At 38.7% G+C, this 19,692-nt stretch overlaps 3 protein-coding genes across 5 annotated transcripts; all 3 read left to right on the top strand.

Moving 5' to 3' along the window:
* The first annotated feature begins 2,158 nt into the window (after positions 1-2,158).
* Positions 2,159-5,168, top strand: LOC132789806 (putative inorganic phosphate cotransporter). Of its 3 annotated transcripts, none has more exons than XM_060798078.1 (4): positions 2,159-2,368; positions 3,361-3,497; positions 3,554-4,627; positions 4,695-5,167. In XM_060798078.1, exons 1-4 carry the CDS (start codon positions 2,344-2,346, stop codon positions 4,905-4,907), a joined length of 1,449 nt encoding a protein of 482 aa, XP_060654061.1. In that variant the 5' UTR covers positions 2,159-2,343; the 3' UTR covers positions 4,908-5,167. The 3 variants fall into 3 exon arrangements, with proteins under 3 accessions (XP_060654061.1, XP_060654063.1, XP_060654060.1); XM_060798080.1 differs by having other exon boundaries at positions 2,160-2,368; positions 2,996-3,497; positions 4,695-5,166; XM_060798077.1 differs by having other exon boundaries at positions 2,189-2,244; positions 4,695-5,168.
* Positions 5,169-7,254: 2,086 nt separating this feature from the next.
* On the top strand, positions 7,255-10,297 carry LOC132791999 (putative inorganic phosphate cotransporter). Its single transcript, XM_060801180.1, has 4 exons — positions 7,255-7,500; positions 8,444-8,580; positions 8,637-9,710; positions 9,778-10,297. The coding sequence occupies exons 1-4, from the start codon at positions 7,476-7,478 to the stop codon at positions 9,988-9,990; spliced, it is 1,449 nt and encodes a 482-aa protein (XP_060657163.1). The 5' UTR covers positions 7,255-7,475; the 3' UTR covers positions 9,991-10,297.
* A 96-nt stretch (positions 10,298-10,393) lies between these two features.
* On the top strand, positions 10,394-13,832 carry LOC132792000 (putative inorganic phosphate cotransporter). The gene is made up of 4 exons (XM_060801181.1): positions 10,394-11,418; positions 12,116-12,252; positions 12,310-13,383; positions 13,442-13,832. The coding sequence occupies exons 1-4, from the start codon at positions 11,394-11,396 to the stop codon at positions 13,652-13,654; spliced, it is 1,449 nt and encodes a 482-aa protein (XP_060657164.1). The 5' UTR covers positions 10,394-11,393; the 3' UTR covers positions 13,655-13,832.
* Positions 13,833-19,692: the final 5,860 nt, after the last annotated feature.

The raw sequence follows: 19,692 nt of genomic DNA, 5'->3' as shown, positions 1-19,692 counted from the left end.
CACAACCGAGCTAGACATGATTCACAAATGATCAAAACAGGCGCAGAAGCTCACTACCCTTGGTGCTCTGCACCAAGTGCTGGACGCCATATGAAAGTCTTATAAATCAACTTTGTGCTATGTTTGCATCGCGGTAACTGCTAGTTGGTAACTGGGTCTAAGCTGCCCACTCCACCAAGCATGGGCAATGAATGCGGTTGACTTTTCGACTGCAAAGTTTGCACAAATTCGGCCGAGTCCGAGTGCCTTGTAGTTTGTCAAAAAATTTGATTGGCAAAGCCGAAAACTAAGCACAAATTGCGTATACGACCCATATGCAGAGGCCATATGTGAACTCGACCATTCTCGGTAAATACATGCATAGCTCTAAGTTATTCTAAAGATTAAATATAAATATACCCAAAATAGAAAGAGACGGCATTTGAGTATTTCGCATACTATATATTTAAAGCAGCTGTGTGCTGGATAAGTTTGCAATTTTATTTATCAAGCAATTGTTGTGGCTTTATTTGAGGGCGCACACACACACACTCATACACACATAGTAGTCGGGGTCTCACATGGATATACATGATTTATGCAAATTGAAAATGACCTTAGACCCTGACACATACACATTTACAACATGCAACGAACACTGTCCATTTACCATGTCATCCTTGTTGTTGTTGTTGTTTTTGCTCTGTGCACCATTTTTCGACTCCTGTTGACTTGATTGTGGCAGCTGCTTGCCGCTTAGCTTCACTTCCCCAAACCATTTTGCAGTTGCTGCTGCTGCTGCTGCTGCACAGCTTAGCAGCATCCCGGCAAACTCCTCTTAAGCCTTTTTTTTGGAGGTTGGGGTCTATTGCCGATGCCGTCATGCATTTTGCATCATAAAGTATTTTTGCACCATTATTTCATGAAATTCACATTTATTTTGCAGCTGCTCTTGGGGCAAAAAACCCAACGCGGGCGTCTAGCGTTTCCTCTAGCAGCCCCTTAACACGAAACGCCTCATTGGCCAAAAGCACACACACACACACACTCACAATTACACATGTGTGTATGTACATTGCATGTGTGTAAGTTAGTTCAATGTTTTGCTATACGAGCTGCTCTGAAATGAACTGCAGATTAGAAAACTGCAAGCAAACTCGATGCACACAAGCAAAACTTGAGTATAGGTCAAGTTACAATAAGTTGTTTGGCAGCCTGTTTCAGCCGTGTGTTGTTGTTGCTGCTGCTGCTGAGTTTTGGCAGATGGTTTTCAAAGAAAACCCAGTTAACGAAACAATGAGTTCACAAACTATTATTCTTGAGTGTGCATATTGTAATGCTTATGCAAATTCTTGCATTCTACTATTTGGCTTTATCTTCTCCGACTTTTATTGCCAGCTGAACTGTTGCCTTAATTAACTAAGTTAGTTAGTTTTGGAACTTAGAACCTTTATTAATTTTGATATTTTTAAAAAGTATATTGTGTGGCATTGCTAAAATGAGTTCTATTGAGTGTTAGGTTTCTTCTAATCATTTAATAACTTATTTGATACAAGTACTATGAAAGTATTGTTCTTTATAGTATATCATATTTAAGCTACATATGTTTTTTAAGCACGCTAGATTTAAGAAAGAGAGGCTTTATTTAAGACTATCAATTTACAATTCTTTTTGAAATAACAAATTACAATAACACATTGATAGGGAATAATTAATTTACTGTCTTTTTAGCCAATAAAACATAATAGTAATTATTAAAACAAGTGTTAAATCCAAATTCTAGCAGGTATTTATTTCTTATAACTCAGCAAGATTACATAATTCCAATTCACGAATCTGAATTTTTCGGATGTATTTGACTAAAATAAATACTGTGCGATTTCGCATAGTAGAAAGTAACAATATTATGCTGAACCCCATTGTATAATCATATAGCATATCATATCATCATCAGACGCTAGTAGCCAAGATTACCGTTAGAGTTAATCAACTTATAAAAGAACAGAATAGAACCAGAACCGTACTATACGTCTAATTGCAGCAATAATCGCTTATTGCTTGGAGTACTCATACGTCGCGTTGTACGCTGACTTACTCCAATCTCATGCCCAGACGTCGTTGTGTTTGGCTGCTATATGGCAGCAACAGTTTTCGAATGTATGCTCAGACGTATTTCAGATATTGACAAGCGTGTCTCGGGTGGTATTGCTGTTTGCCGCACTGTCTGCCCTATGGGAATGGGTGAACGGGAAGCCGTTTTAAATGGTTGTTAAGCACTTCATATGTGTGTGTGATAATAATAAAAAGAATATCTGTTTTGCGGCTAATTAGTTAATAAAAAAGTTTATCTCATTGCCAAAAATAATGAGTGCCTTCGTTGAAAATACAGGTGAATATCGGAATGAATATTTAATAACAAGAAGACCCCATCGTGTGTTATGAGTGTATCAATTGCACGAAAAAAATTTAATTTCCTAATTGTGCTTTGCTAAATGCATTTTTTATTGGTGTTTATAAATTATATAGTATAAATTGTTCGGACATTACTGAAATTTACATGCACAGCACTAATAAATTTCGTGTTTATTTTCTGTGATACAAAAAATGCACCGGAAAACCCGAATAAATATTTATCAGAAGCTCCAGTTTTTGTTAATCAGCGCAAACCATCTTAACAAATTTCTAAGACAGCATAAAGTGTTTCGAGTAATAAATAATACTAAATATGTTACTTCGAAATGGAATTTGAAAATAATAATTTGGTCAAAACTTATCGGAGCCGTCCTAGTAATTTTTCTCACGATAAGATAGAATAGAATAGAATTTACAGGAATCATAACTACAATAGTAATTATTGTATATACCAAAATTCGCACTCTAGCTTTAAAATTACGTTTGTTATTCGATTTTTTTGATTTGCGGGGGCGGAAGTGGGCGTGGCAAAAAATTTGAAACACACTTGATCTGCGTGCAAACTAACAAATGCTATCGAAAATTATTGCTCTGTCTCTTATAGTCTCTGAGATCCAGTGATTCATAAGGACAGACGGACATGGCGAGATCGACTCGGCTGTTGACGCTGATCAAGAATACATATAAATACTTTATAGGGTCGGAGATGCCTCGTTCTACCTGTTACATACATTTCCTGCCGGCACAAAGTTATAGGGTAGAAACCCTATGGGTAGCGGCTATAAAAACGTATTTGTACCGAACTGTTTATACCGTAGTTGTCATAAAAATATACTTATTTGAAACATCAAGATGCTAGCCACAAAATTACCCCAAAAAAGCTTTTGGTCAATGAGCTAAGCGTCTATTTAAAATTTAAGCATGATAACGATTTGGAATTATATTACCTGCATTTCTGATACTCCCAAGGTCCCGTTATCGGCATACGACATCTACAGGCTGTGCTGCTCTTCCTGGCCATTTGCGTCAATTATATAGCCCGGCTAAATGTGAGTATCGCTGTTGTGGCCATGACGGATGCGGAGACAACCAATTCGGATTTTCCAGTAAGTACAGCAAATTCTTGAACATTGAAGTTAAAGATTAACTGTTTTTGTTATAGGTATACGACTGGACAGAGGCCGAGCGGTCCTACATCCTGTCCAGCTTCTCTTGGGGCTATATTTTGACTCAGTTTCCAGCCGGATTTCTGGTGCGAATGTTTGGCGCCAAAGCTGTGTTATTCATTCCCACCTTGGCCTCGGCAGTGTTGAGCGCACTGACACCTTACTTCATCAGCTGGGGCGGCTGGGTTGCGTTCAGTGTGCTTCGCATCGTTATGGGACTCTTCCAGGGCCTCATATTTCCCTGCATACACGAGCATTTGGCCAAATGGTCGCCACCCAAGGATCGCAATCGTTTGGGTGTTATCGCCTATTCAGGTGCCGATTGTGGCTCAGTGCTGGCGATGGGCATTAGCGGACTCATTGCGGACAGTTCGATGGGCTGGCCGGGCATATCGTATGTCTCGGCGGGATTGTGTCTCATCTGGTGTGTACTTTGGCTGGTGTTTGGCTCCAACAATGCGCCTAGCTCGTGGATGGTCGGTGAAAGTGAACGTGATTACATTGAGCGTTCGATGAAGCGAGAGGATGGATTCCATGTACAGAAAATACCGATACCCTGGCGTGCAATGTGGACATCGGCGCCGTTCTATGCATTGCTCATTGTGCGCAGCGCTCAGGGATGCGCCTTCTCGACAATGCAGCTGCAGACGCCAGCGTATATGCACGGGGTTCTGGAGATGGACATCAAGAGCAATGCCTTGTTCTCGGCTTTGCCGTTTTTGGCCATGTGGTGCATGTCGTATGTTTATCTGGCCATTGCGGATGTGATCATGTCCCGTAAGTGGTTGTCGTTGACTACGATGCGTAAGTCCATCAACACGGTGGCGTATTGGGGTCCGGCTGCGGCGCTGATTGGCATCGGGTTTTTGGACAAGTCGCAGACGGAATTGGCCATTGCTCTGATGACCATTAATGCTGGCTTAAATGCGGGCTCGAGCATTGGCAGCCTTTTGACCATCATCGATATGAGCCCCAATCATTCGGGCATAGTTATGGCCATTGTGAATGGATTTGGAAATATTATTAACCTGCCAAACCCTTTGTTGGTGGGCGTCATTGTTACGGAACCCGTAAGTATCGAATGCTTATCTCGAAATGCCGCAACTATTAACTGCTTTCCTCCATCTCTTGTTGCAGAGCTCTCGAAGTCAGTGGCAAATTGTATTTGGCATGACGGCCTTTGTCTTCATCGTTGGCAATCTAGTGTATCTCATTTGGGGCACCACGGACCAACAGCCTTGGGATGCTGTGGACTTCTTGAAGCCGCTTCCCGACGCCGAACTGAATCAAGATGCAGTCTCTGACAAAAAACCAGAAGCAGGGCATAAAGTGTTAGAGAAAACCATGTGAAGCTCAATTCAGCTTGGCGTCAAGTGCTTCGAACTCCACATAAAACAAATAATTAAGAATGCAAATAAGTTTTTGGATTTGTTTATAAGCCAACAAGTTATTCGAGTTTGTGGGAATCCATTTTTAATTCTGGGACAAACGAGAATTTTATTAACCTCAGCCAAATCGCAGAAACGAAACTGTTAACTAGATTACTAAGTATAGGGTAACTTCTAGTCGATGCTCAATTAGTATTTACCCGAATTGTTAATTTGATTATCTTACAATAAACTAAAATTTGTGAATTTTACTTGTTATCTTATCTCAATCTTCTCGCTCTTACCTTTTTAATCTGTCACATCATATCGGAGACCTTAATTTCAATATAATTATAATTGCAAATAAATCGATTGGTCAAAACCATAAATCAGTATCAAGCAATTCAATTAATTTGAAATGAAATTAATTATTATGTTTACACTCGCATATGTAGTTGAGCTTAGATATTTGATTTTCTTACATTAAAATGAGTGAGTTTTCATTCTTATCTTATCCCAACCGTGTGGCTTGTTCCATTTTAATCGGTCATATCTAATCAAACATCAAATCATAAATCAGTATCAAGCAAATCGTGGAATAGCCAAATTATGTCAGCAATTAATTATGGTTGTTCACATATAATTGCGTCCAATCTTACAATCACGCTTAGCTATTTGTATAGTGAATATGCACGTTTTTATACCCGCTACTCATAGGGTAAAAGTGTATTATAACTTTGTGTCGGCAGGAAATGTGTGTAACAGGTAGAAGGAGGCATTTCCGACCCTATAAAGAATGTACATATATTCTTGATCAGCATCAATAGCCGAGACGATCTAGCCATGTCCGTCTGTCCGCCTGTCCGTCTGTGAGCCTGTCCGTCCGTCCGTATGAAACACTGGCTCTCAGAGACTATAAGAGATAGAGCTATAATTTCTTTTGACAGCATTTTTATACCCGCTACCCATATGGTAGAAGGGTATTATAACTTTGTGCCGGCAGGAAATGTATGTAACAGGTAGAAGGAGGCATCTCCGACCCTATAAAGTATATATATTCTTGATCAGTGTCAACAGCCGAGACGATATAGACATGTCCATCTGTCCGTCTGTCCGTCCGTCCGTCTGTCCGTATGAAACACTGGATATCAGAGACTATAAGAGATAGAGCTATAATTTTTCTTCGACAGCATTTGTTATGTTTGCACGCAGATCAAGTTTATTTCAAATTTTTGCCACGCCCACTTCCGCCCCCGCAAATCATAAACATTGAATAACAAGCGTAATTTTAAAGCTAGAGTTGCGAATTTTAGTATATTCAATAACTATTATAGAATTTATGATTCCTGAAAATTTGGTTGCGATCAGATAAAAATTATCGAAGTTATTAAAGAAATACTTTTGAATGGGCAAAAACGCCTACATACTAGGGGTCTTATTTGCCTTGGCTGACAATCTGGTATATTGTGCCGTCTATGGTATATTTTGAATGCGGTACTATATCGATATACCAAACATACCATTTGGTATATTTTTAGTATTTTTCAGTATATTCAGTATATTTTGAGAAAAATATATTTCTTTTATTCAAAATGGGTAGCGGATATCTCACAATCGAGTATACTCGACTGTAGGTTTCTTACTTGTTTGTGTTTGCACGCAGATCAAGCGGGTATCTCATAGTCAAGCACTCTCGACTGTAGCATCCTTACTTGTTTTTCTTTTGAAAAGTCGTAAAAGTACTACAGGTGCAGTACTACAGGTACAGGTTATATAGTAAAGGTTATAAATAACGAATTCTGTTTTAGTCAATAAAAAATAATAGTAATTATTAGCACCAGCCTTAAATCCAAATTCCGACAGTGATTTATTTCTTATCACATTGCCACATTACATAATTCTAATTCACGATTCTGATTCTGATTTTCGGATGCATTTGATTAGAATGAATGGCAGTGCATGCCATTTAATTACTGTGCAATTTCGCTGTGTAATCAACATCGCTTAGTAGAAAGTAACAATGCAATTGTTGGCGAGATATATAAATGCCAGTCATGCAGAACCCCGTTGTATAATCATTTATATTATACAATATCATATAGCATATCATATCATCATCAGACGCTAGTAGCCACGATTACCGTCAGCGTTAATCAACTTATGAAAGAACAGAATAGAACCAGAACCGTACTATACGTCTAATTGCAGCAATAATCGCTTATTGCTCGCACTACTCGTAGTACTCATACGACGCGTTGTACGCTGACTTACTCCAACCTCATGCCCAGACGTCGTTGTGTATTGCTGCTATATGGCGGCAACAGCTTTCGAATGAATGCTCAGACGTATTTCAGATATTGACAAGCGTGGACGGCTATCATCTCGCTTCGTATTGCTGTTTGTCTCACTGGGAATGGGCGAACGGGAAGCCGTTTTAAATGCCAGTTAAACACTTCATACGTGTGTGTGATAATAATAAAAGCAATATCTGTTTTGCTGTGTGTTTTGAGGCTAATTAGTTAATAAAAAGTTTATCTCATTGCCAAAAATAATGAGTGCCTCCGTTGAAAATACAGGTGAATATCGGAATGAATATTTAATTACAAGATGACCCCAGAGTGTGTTATGTATTTGTTGTTGTTGTTTGTGTGCGAATTCCGTATATCGAGTGGACGAAATAAATTGAATTTCCTAATTGTGCTTTGCTAAATGCATTTTTAATTGCTGTTTATAAATTATATAAATTGTTCGGACATTACTGAAATTTACATGCACAGCATTAATAAATGCACCGGAAAACGCGAGTAATAATAAATGTGTCAATGACATGCCATGAGTATAATATAAATAACAATAAGGTTATAAACTCTAACAAAATCGATGATAACTAAATACTTTTCGCATATTTAACTATATACTTAAAATCAGATCATAAAGTGTTTTTATATTAAATTGAAAATTAATCGAAACATTAATTAATTAAATAAAAACAAATTCTTTCATTAAACTAATGAAAAGATAAATTTAGTAAAACGTTGAAATATGCAAATATGCGAGTTGGTTTTTAAAAATGTACAAATTCATTCAAGTGAAAGCCCGAATAAATAATTATCAGAAGCTCCAGTTTTTGTTAATCAGCGCAAACCAGCTTAACAAGTTTTTAAGACAGCATAAAGTGGTTCGAGTAATAAATAATAGTAAATACTTCGAAATGGAATTTGAAAATAATGAGTTGGTCAAAAATTATCGGAGCCATCGTCATTGAGTTGACTTCTAGTAATTTTTCTCACGATAAGATAGAAAAACGCATTTGTACCGAACTGTTTATACCGTAGTTGTCATAAAAATATACTTAATTGCAACATTGTTGAGCGCCATTGATTTGAAAACCCAATTGGGGTTCCATAAATTTACCCAAAAAAAGCCTTTGGTCAAAAAGCTAAGCTAAATAGACGTATTTAAAATTGTTGCATGATAACGATTTGGAATTATATTACCTGCATTTGTGATACTCCCAAGGTCCCGTTATCGGCATACGATATCTACAGGCCGTGCTGCTCTTCCTGGCTATTTGCGTCAATTATATAGCCCGGCTAAATGTGAGCGTCGCCGTTGTGGCCATGACGGATGCGGAGACAACCAATTCGGATTTTCCCGTAACTACAGCAAATTCCTGAAAATTGAACTTAAATATTAAGTATTTTTGTTATAGGTATACGACTGGACAGAGGCTGAGCGATCCTACATCTTGTCCAGCTTCTATTGGGGCTACATTTTGACTCAGTTTCCAGCCGGATTTCTAGTGCGAATGTTTGGCGCCAAAGCTGTGTTATTCATACCCACCTTGGCCTCGGCAGTGTTGAGCGCATTGACACCTTATTTCATCAGCTGGGGTGGCTGGGTGGCGTTCAGTGTGCTTCGCATCGTTATGGGACTCTTCCAGGGCCTCATATTTCCCTGCATACACGAGCATTTGGCCAAATGGTCGCCACCCAAGGATCGCAATCGTTTGGGTGTTATCGCCTATTCAGGTGCCGATTGTGGCTCAGTGCTGGCGATGGGCATTAGCGGACTCATTGCGGATAGTTCGATGGGCTGGCCGGGTATATCGTATGTCTCGGCGGGATTGTGTCTCATCTGGTGTGTACTTTGGCTGGTGTTTGGCTCCAACAATGCGCCTAGCTCGTGGATGGTCGGTGAAAGTGAACGTGATTACATTGAGCGTTCGATGAAGCGAGAGGATGGATTCCATGTACAGAAAATACCGATACCCTGGCGTGCAATGTGGACATCGGCGCCGTTCTATGCACTGCTCGTTGTGCGCAGCGCTCAGGGCTGGGCCAACTCGACCATGCAGCTGCAGACGCCAGCGTATATGCATGGTGTACTGGAGATGGACGTCAAGAGCAATGCCTTGTTCTCAGCTTTGCCGTTTTTGGCCATGTGGTGCATGTCGTATGTGTATCTGGCCATTGCGGATGTGATCATGTCCCGTAAGTGGTTGTCGTTGACCACGATGCGTAAGTCCATCAACACGGTGGCGTATTGGGGTCCGGCTGCGGCGCTGATTGGCATCGGGTTTTTGGACAAGTCGCAGACGGAATTGGCCATTGCTCTGATGACCATTAATGCTGGCTTAAATGCGGGCTCTGGCATTGGCAGCATTTTGACCATCATCGATATGAGCCCCAATCATTCGGGCATAGTTATGGCCATTGTGAATGGAGTTGGCAATATTTTTCCCCTGCTTACTCCGCTGCTCGTGGGCGTCATTGTCACGGAACCCGTAAGTATCGAATGCTTATCTCGAAATGCCGCAACTATTAACTGCTTTCCTCCATCTCTTGTTGCAGAGCTCTCGAAGTCAGTGGCAAATTGTATTTGGCATGACGGCCTTTGTCTTCATCGTTGGCAATCTAGTGTATCTCATTTGGGGCACCACGGACCAACAGCCTTGGGATGCTGTGGACTTCTTGAAGCCGCTTCCCGACGCCGAACTGAATCAAGATGCAGTCTCTGACAAAAAACCAGAAGCAGGGCATAAAGTATTAGAGAAAACCATGTGAAGCTCAATTCAGCTTGGCGTCAAGTGCTTCGAACTCCACATAAAACAAATAATTAAGAATGCAAATAAGTTTTTGGATTTGTTGATAAGCCAACAAGTTATTCGAGTTTGTGGGAATTCATTTTTAATTCTGGGACAAACGAGAATTTTATTAACCTCAGCCAAATCGCAGAAACAAAACTGTTAACTAGATTATTAAGTATAGGGTAACTTCTAGTCGATGCTCAATTAGTATTTACCCGATTTGTTAATTTGATTATCTTACAATAAAATAAAATTTGTGAATTTTATTTGTTATCTTATCGTAATCGTCTCGTTTGTGCCGTATTAATCTGTCATATCTTATCGTATGTCTTGATTTAAAAAATATAATTGAATATAAATCGATTAGTCAAACCCGAAAATCAACATCAAACAAAGAAATTAATTATGGCTTACACACGTTTCACATATTTGATTATCTTACCTTGAGATTTTGATTTAAATTTAATTATAATGGAAAATAAATAGCTTGGTCAAAACCATAAATCAGTATCAAACAAATCAATTAATTTGAAATTAAATTAATTGTGATGGTTTACACACGTGTATGAAGTTGAGCTTAGATATTTGATTATCTTACATTAAATTGAATGAGTTTTCCTTCTTATCTTATCCCAAACGTCTGGCTTGTGCCATTTAAATCTGTCATATCTAATCAAACATCTTGATTTAAAAAATATAATTGGAAATAAATCGATTGATAAAAAATCATAAATCAGTATCGAGCAAATCGTAGAATAGCCAAATTATGTCATTAATTTTGTCAGCATTTAATTATGCATTATAATTGCGTCCAATCTTACAATCAAGTTTAGCTTTTTATAGAGTCAAACGGCACAATTCTTTTGTAATAAGTAGGTTTATTATCTTCAGGTTCTTCCAGTTGTATTTTTAATCTTATCTTAAACCTTCGAGTATTTGACAGATGTGTTCTTGAAAGCGAAACCCAAATAAAGATACTTGACCTTTTAAAAATACGAACGATGAGAATATTTATTTAATAATACAACATGTAACATTTAATGCACAACAAAATTTTAATTTGTAATTTTTTTGATATGCATTATCGAAAATGTGTATATTTTTTTCTTGAATATGAAGAGTAACCAATTGTCGCATAGAAACTTTTTTCTTTGTTTCTAATAAGTACTTTGCTTATCATTTGGTTTATAAAATTTATGAAAGAAGTAAACCACAACATCTGATAATTAAATAAGAATTACTGTTGTAAAATCATAATTAAAATGTAGCTTTAATTTTTGGATAAAAACGACAAAAGCGAGCAGATGTATTTCTTGCATTGACAAGCGAAGTGCTGAATTTAAGAGTTCTTCTAAAGGAAAAGTGTAAATTGTGCCTAAAATGAGTTCAGAAACTGCTGATAAAGGTTAATATTTTATATAAATTTACATAAATATATTTAATTGTGATAAATGTGCCTAATAAATTTACAAAATTAAATTAATTAATGCAATTGTGATGCAAAATAACTAGACATTACAAAAAAGGAATTTGTCTGCACAAAAAAACGTTGAAGAATTTAATTAGTTTTGTTTCTGCTTTCCAATAAATTAGATGTAATTAAAGTGTATAAACAATGTATCGAGTATTTGGAATTTCAAAATCAATAGCAAACATCGAGTCTTAAAAAAATCACATTATTTTGATATATTTATTAAAAACTACAATAATAAAAATAACTACAAATTTGTAATAAAATTGATAGAAAGAATTTTTGCTTCTATGAAATTGAGCATTTGAGTTTTATTTTAAATTAAGAATTATGTTAAAATTGTCCTTCGTTGCGTTAGTAATCAAATGAATGCTTCAATTGTATTAAAGTGGTATTTTTATACCCACTATGATATGAGTAAAAACGTCTATCTACTAGGATATTCGTTGCTTTGGCTGAGTACCTGGTATTTTGACCTCTATGGTATATTTTAAATACAAACTTCTACCAAATATGAAATTTAGAATATATAATATATTAATTTGGTATACTAGCGAGTATCTCACAGTCGAGCACCCTCGACTGTAGCTTTCTTACTTGTTTATATGTAATATTTATTTATACTTCTTAGGTCCGATTATTGGCATAAGACATCTGCAGGCTACGCTGCTCTTCTTGTGCATTTGCGTCAATTATATTGGTCGAAATAATGTCAGCGTTGCTCTTGTGGCCATGACAAACGCGGCAACCACCAATCCAGACTTTCCGGTAAAGGCGCTGTACGCCAATTTTCGAAGGGAGTTTTAAATACAATTTCCATTGCAGGAATATGACTGGACTGAGGTACAAAAATCGTATATCCTCTCAAGCTTCTACTGGGGTTATGTTATCACCCAGTTTCCTGCTGGATTTTTGGTGCGTCGCATTGGTGCGAAGAATGTGTTGATGATTTGCACTGTGATGACTACTGTGCTGAGCGCTCTGACACCTTACTTCATCAGCTGGGGCGGCTGGGAGGCATTCTGCGTGCTGCGCGTCAGTGTGGGATTATCCCAGGGTCTCATGTTTCCCGGACTACTGGCGCACATAGCCAAGTGGTCGCCGCCAAAGGATCGCAATAGGATTGGCGTTATCACGTATGCGGGCGCCGCGTGTGGCTTACTCTTGGCCATGGCAATAAGTGGACTGATTGCCGAGGGTCCGATGGGTTGGCCGGGTATCTATTATATTACTGCCGGCCTTTGTGGTGTATGGTGCATACTTTGGCTTGTGCTGGCCGCTGACAATGCACCCAGCTCGCGATGGATTACGCGAGCGGAGTGCGAGTTAATCGAGCGTTCGATGCAGCGCACAGATGGATTCCATGCCCAGAAGATACCGATACCGTGGCGTGCCATTTGGACATCGGTGCCCTTCTATGCGCTGCTCACAGTGAGCGCTTCGCAAAGCTGGAGCGGTTCAACGATGAATCAACAAACGCCCGCGTATATGCGTGGTGTACTCGATATGGATATCAAGAGCAATGCGTTGTACTCGGCGCTGCCGTATTTGGCCATGTGGGGCATGTCCTTTGTGTACTTGATCATCGCGGATTTAATTATGGCCAAGAAATGGATGACGCTGAACATGATGCGCAAGTCGCTTAATACGGTGTCATCCTGGGGACCGGCTGCCCTGCTGGTTTGGATTGGTTTCCTGGACAAGGAGCAGACGACATTGGCAATTGCACTGATGACCATCAAGTCGGGAATTGGTGCGGGTGACGGGCTTGGCAGTATCATCACCGTTATCGACATGTCGCCCAATCACGCTGGCATGGTTATGGCTATTGTGAATGGCTTATCAACAATATTGTCGCTGCTTACGCCGCTTGTGGTGGGCGTCGTTGTCACCGATACCGTAAGTTCAACTCATTTTTAATGAGACTTTCATTAACTTTATACTTTTGTTCTCGCAGAGTTCTCGCGTTCAGTGGCAAATTATATTCGGCTTGACGGCAGCTATTCTATTTGTTGGAAATCTGGTTTACATTATTTGGGGATCAACAGATCTGCAGCGTTGGGATGCTGTCGACTTTTTAAAGCCACGCGATGTGGAAAGAAGTCCAAGTGAATTGAAGTCATCATCAAAACAGGCGAAGGACGTGCCGAGCAAACAACTTGAGTATTAGCTTAGCGAACTCTCGATATACTTGTAAGTAGGAATTAATTAGGAATAACTCAAAATGCGGTTCGCGGTACGCGGCGTATACGCAATGTAGTCGCATTTTGTACTTAGCGCAATGTTGGCCAAAATGTGGTTAGGCTTTTGATTAAACGAATTGTAGACATTTTTGGCTATGTGGCTGAGCCGTTGATTTTAATTAAAAATTCTTAAAACGTTTTTGCGTGTATTTTAATTTCTTGTTTGCGCGCAATTTCTTTCGTTTCTTTTCTGGCCGCCGCAAAATGTAATAGAAAATTCTTACTACTATTTTCTTTGAATGAATTCATTTTCTATTTTTGGCCCCCTCGCATTTGCATGACCAACAACAGCAGTCGAAGCAAGGCAACCAGCCTTCCAGTCAGTCAACGCGATGGGGTAACAAAAAAAAAAAAAGAATATAAGGAAAAAAAACAGAAAAAACTTTGCACACAAATCAGAAAAATGGACACTTGGCGGAATTTATGCACGAACGCGTGCGCACAGTACGCTGGTCCAGGGAATTGTTTGGCCAGCGGGGCCTGGCAGTAACAGAGACAGAGACACAGAGAAAGAGAGAGAGCGGCATCCAGAGGCAAGGCCAAGCCACAGTTAGTCCCTTTTCGCCTCACAGTCACAGCCAGAGTCGTCGGTCTGCGTAGTTACAGCGGCTTACAGCCGCCAAGTGGCATGCGGCGGTTTTTCCAGGGGCGTGTGTGGCGCAAGCCCAAACCTAAAACCAAACTGAAACCAAAACTGTAACCGAAACGCAAAACCAAAAACGAACATGTTTTTCAATTAAAAACGTTGAGCAACGCGCAAAAATTCATTTGAATTGCCCACAGCGGACAGGCAGGCAAAGACAAGTCATAAATGGGCCCCGCGTTCGATATAGTAAAGTCTGAATTGAATGCAACTACACGAATTTATCACGAATGTCACAGGCACATTGCCTTGAATCGAATGCTTTTGATATTGAGACTGACTTAACATGCCAGCCAAATCGGGTTTTAGAATTACTTTAAAAATTTATGAAGAAAAGAATTTCTTTTTTTTTTGCAGTGGCTAAGTGGATCACAGCACAACTTGTTTCCAGTTAGAAAAATAAATAAATAATATTCGCAACGAATGAGTCAGTTAAAAATATCAATTTAAAACTATTAAATTTGTAGCCATGTCCGTCTGTCCGTATGTATACCTCACTAAATGCATAGATTACAAATAAATTTATAACCTAGCGTAAATTTACTAGCGGTGGCTGCTTTGGCCTGTGGCTAACTTCAGGGACTTTAAAATACGAGAACGCGTGCGACACCATTTGCAGTAAAGAAAAAAAAAAACATAAACGGAAACAATTTGAAAAACAAGTAAAGGTTATTCTTATAACTCTGGATTATCACTATATTAAGAGCCAAGATTGATTTTAGAAAGTTTTTTTTTTACGAAAAAAAATATAAAAATTCGTTATTTTTTTAGTTTACGTTGGAATTCGTTCATATTTGCAGCTATCTTAAAACAAAAAAAATAATTCCCAAAATTAAAGTGCTAATCAAGAGCTATAGGATTCAACTTCACTCATATTAAAAAATGATTTTCATGATTTTTCACTTTCGATATATATGGTCTATGATCTCATCGATCATATTTATAGGTCCCACACCACTGTATGAGAAACATGCCCATATCGTGATTTTAAGACCACCATGTTTAGCGGTCTTAAGGGTATTGTTTAGGTCATTTTAGGTGTTTGGTGGTCAACGGACATATTGTCTTGAACTTTTCTAATAATTAACACCAGTTTAGACGCATTTGTCCAAAGGATATTACGCCATTTGGAAAATGGCCAGTTCAAGTGGCGCTTGGCAAACTCCCACCTCGCTTTGAGATGTCTATAACCAAGTAATTGCACCTTTTCTGGACTTCGGGTATTCAAATTTGTATCCACCAGTCTTCGGCCAATAGCCACTTCACTGATTCCCCAACTCAGCCCTGCTTTAATATCCCTAGAGGATGCAAAAGAATTAGTTTAGCTGAAGAGCACTATGCATCGGTCCTCTAAAATTGTGGTTGTATCGCACCACGGTTTTCAGGCTTTGATTTATAATTTATGTCATTGAAAACCATTTTGGTAAAACATTTTAGGCGACACAGAACTTTTTTATACAATTTTGCTCCTTCCTAAGCTCAAGAAAGGACCTCCTCTCTACATTGGACCAGTTAGGTCCTTTACACACTAAAATTAAATTTTTTTATAGTTATAGTGTATTGTCGTATAAACTACAATAATAAACCAAATTAAACTCACTTTTCATAAAATTAAAAACAATTTTGGCTTTTTTAGTGGAAGAAAAGAAAAAACTGCTATTCTAATGTTCAGCCCAAAAGTGGTGCACTTGGGTAAAAATATCAAAATTTCAGAAAAACTGATCAAATCTAACGGGTTTTTTGCTGTTTTCTTATCTTTATGCTTCATTTTACAAAAACAATGTGCTAGCGATCATCTAACAAAAAGGAATAACCAAAAAAAACGGTTACATAGTATTTTCTCTGTCGCACTGCTATTTCAAAGATCACAGCTGTACATGTACATATCATCACGAAAATCAAGACGATTTGTTAGTGTTAAAATCTGAAGTCGCAACTTTTAGCATACACAATAATATCAATATGATATTCTATGGTATATTTTGAATGTAGTAGTTTGTGTATATATAAAATATAGTTTTGGTCTATTTTTTTATATGAATTTAGTATATATACTATATTTATGATGATGAGATTTTCACATTGATCTCCATTTATTTTTAGTTGCTTTCATATTAAACTTTCTTGTTCATCAAACATTATTAAGGCTTCAATATTTTTTATATAACATATATTACTCGTATTAGTCAATTACTCAAATTAATTACGCACCAAGAAACCTAAAAAGATCAATACTCCTATGTAGTCTGTAATTCACCTGCTTTCAGGTGATGTCAAATGCTGAATAATGCTAATTTTACCAACTACAAATAATAGAGTTTAATAAAATATGCATTTGAAGTACTTAGATGCCCTGCAAGTATAACAAATATTGAACAATATACTACTTCTTACAATACTCGGTACGTATACGTAATTGAGATGAGGTTGCTACCGAAAATGATTATTAGTTGAAAGAGATACAATGTTGAGATGAAATTCATTTTAATGAGATGACCGCAAGAGTTGCAATTTGAATGCATATTATGTGCACTTCATTAAGCACTAAGAGTGCATGAGGCAAGCAAATTGTTAGACAATTAACAACATGAGACAGAGAGAGGCATGTATTGTTAAGTGTCTGCAGCATGTGGAGGCAAAAGCTTCTGTTTGTATGTGTGTGTGCCGGCAACTATTATAGAAGACACAGTTGGTGGTTTAAATTGATGCATGTAATTTGAGAGTAGTAGTTGTACCTAATGTGAATGCAACACATTCATATATAGTACTTCCAACTGGGCACTTGTAATCGTTCTCAGACTCTTACGTTTCACTTGCAATTATGATGCGCAGGGCGTAAATTTGCGAATTATAATTGAAGCAACTTGCTGGTGTAGCCAACAACAATGGCCGAGTGGTCCGGCCCGGGGGTCACAGTAATAGTCTGTGGATGGTACGACGGATGGTCACTGTCTGGTCTGATCTGCTCTGGTCTCGTTTGATATGAACCACGCAACCGCATGGACAATACAAAACGCACGTCAAAGTGGAGCAAGTGCCTGCCGTCAAGCACAGCAGTTGCTTGAGAATTTAATTTATGCCTGGCGCTTTCAATTGATCAAGAGTCGGCGGGAATGAAGAACCGGGGAACAGAAGCTGGCGTGCCATGACCAACAATAGCTGGAAATTAACAGGCACAAAAGAGACATGTGGTACCCGGGGTTGGTGTCTCTTGACGCTTCATGGCAATGCTCCACTGCGCTGAGGTCTCTGTTGTCTGCTCATCCTTGGCCTTTAGTCGCTGCTTTCTGCCGGACAATAAGTCAATGCCATCATGCGTTGCCCAATTTTCAATGTCCCCAGTCACTTGCCCTCTGGTTCCCATGTCCATGCTCATGTCCATGTCCAGTTGCAGTTGCTTTTCTTCGCTTAATTAATATTGCATAAGCGCAGGCGCAGACTCTGCAGCAGCAGCAGCAGCAGCAGCAGCTGTTGTCCTTTCCCTCTTGTGCACTGCACTGCCCATAATTATGTTCATCTCCGTCCCAGTCGAGGTTATTGTGTCTTCAACACTATCGAAATTTATGCGTTGGGCTTCTTTTGTGTTTATCGTGTGCAATGAGTGATGTCTTTTTTCCACTTCAGAGTCGCGTGAAAGGACATTCGGCATATTTTTATGCAAATGTCAATGGTCAGAGCTTTACTGCTTGAATCTGTTCAATGGTCAATTGCAGTCTATTGTGCGATAGACTTCTTGTCCCATAGTACATGGATGGTGGTGCCATATCAACGATTGAACTTTCGACGGCAGGCGAGAATTAAAAGTCAAATGTCACAGAATCTATATGTAACCGGAGCGTATACTTAATATGCACAACGAACTGTGTCTTTGGACATTAAGTTAACGAGCCCCATCCTTATCTCAGCAATGGACTATTTTTAACTTTTATTATTACAAAATGACAATCAACTTTGTTGGAATATACAATAAAAATGGCACAAATATTTTTGGAATGTGCAATAAATGTTTAGTGTTTTGTAAAGGACTCCAAATATTTGCCAATAAAATGGGAAAGATATTGCAAAATTTCAATCGCAATCAGGTCAATGTACATAGATTATTAATGTTTGCCTGTGACTTTTGCCAATGCTATTAAAATATTAAATTGCTAAGTTTTGTTCGTTTTTATTCCTGATGCTTGGGCTGCCACATTTTCAATTTCATTTGCATTTGCATTTTTCCCATTTACCATTCACCATTCAACATTCAACAATTTTTTTCCCTTCATTTTTGCAGTACTTTTCTTACACTTTTACTGCCTCTGTCTTACTGTTTGACCTTGTTTCGAGAGCTGGCACCTTTCCCATGCACACAGTTACGTTTTAAATAAATGAGAACAGATCAAAGGGTTTTCCAAGCAACGGCAATGGCAACATGCAACACTTTCTCGCTCTCTCTCTCTCGCTCTCTCTCTCTCTCTCTCTAGGTGGCGCCACATTATATTGTTAATGCGATGACTACAAAATTCTGTCGACTTGTCGTTTGGCAAATGCAGCTCAGCTCAGACCCGGGGCCCGAAGCCAAAGTGCAAGCCAACAAAATGCAATGCCAAACAGCGACGGAGCTGCAAAGGAATTTTTAGAATTCATTGAATTTTAAAACATAACAATAAAGCACTCAAGATCTGCCATGTTCCAAATGGAGCGAAAGGTACACACATAACATAACATAGTATAGTCTTGCTTACCCCTCTAATACGATATACATTATATACATGCTTGCTTGCGTTCAACGAGCTTGAAAATTGCGCTGAAAATTGAGGAAAGTTTTCCGCACTGATGCTAAAGCAGGGAAAATCACATTTGTAATGAATCGCAGCTGTTGCAGGCGGAGTTAGCAGCAACAGCAGCTTCAGCAGGATTTGCAATTCATTGGCATATGCGGCAAAACTGGAGCAGCTTTTGCTTTTTTGTTTAAATTTAAATTGTGCTACATATTTTTTGACGGCAATATTCAAGTTGACCAAGTAAAATCCACGCTATCTCGGTGTTGACGGGCGAACTAAGAACATCGGGAACCCAAAATAAGTTTACGGCAATAAACGTGTTGATTTATTGATTTTGCACGTCGCATAATTTACTTTACCTGCACGACAGTAAAAACTGCAGCAACAACAATCACTACTACTGTAGTAACTACAACAATTGCAACTTGTATCCCAACAGCAACAGCAACTGCAACTGCCAACAAGCAAAGCAAATGAAAATCCTGTGCTCCTGTTTATTTCTCAGCCATGTACGAATGGGCGTTGCTTGTATTTATTATACCCTGCAGCCATAAAC

Source organism: Drosophila nasuta, chromosome 3 (assembly GCF_023558535.2).
Source record: "Drosophila nasuta strain 15112-1781.00 chromosome 3, ASM2355853v1, whole genome shotgun sequence".
Taxonomy (NCBI): domain Eukaryota; kingdom Metazoa; phylum Arthropoda; class Insecta; order Diptera; family Drosophilidae; genus Drosophila; species Drosophila nasuta.
The sequence above is the reverse complement of the archived record's forward strand: the minus strand, read 5'-3'. Positions and strand labels throughout refer to the sequence as shown.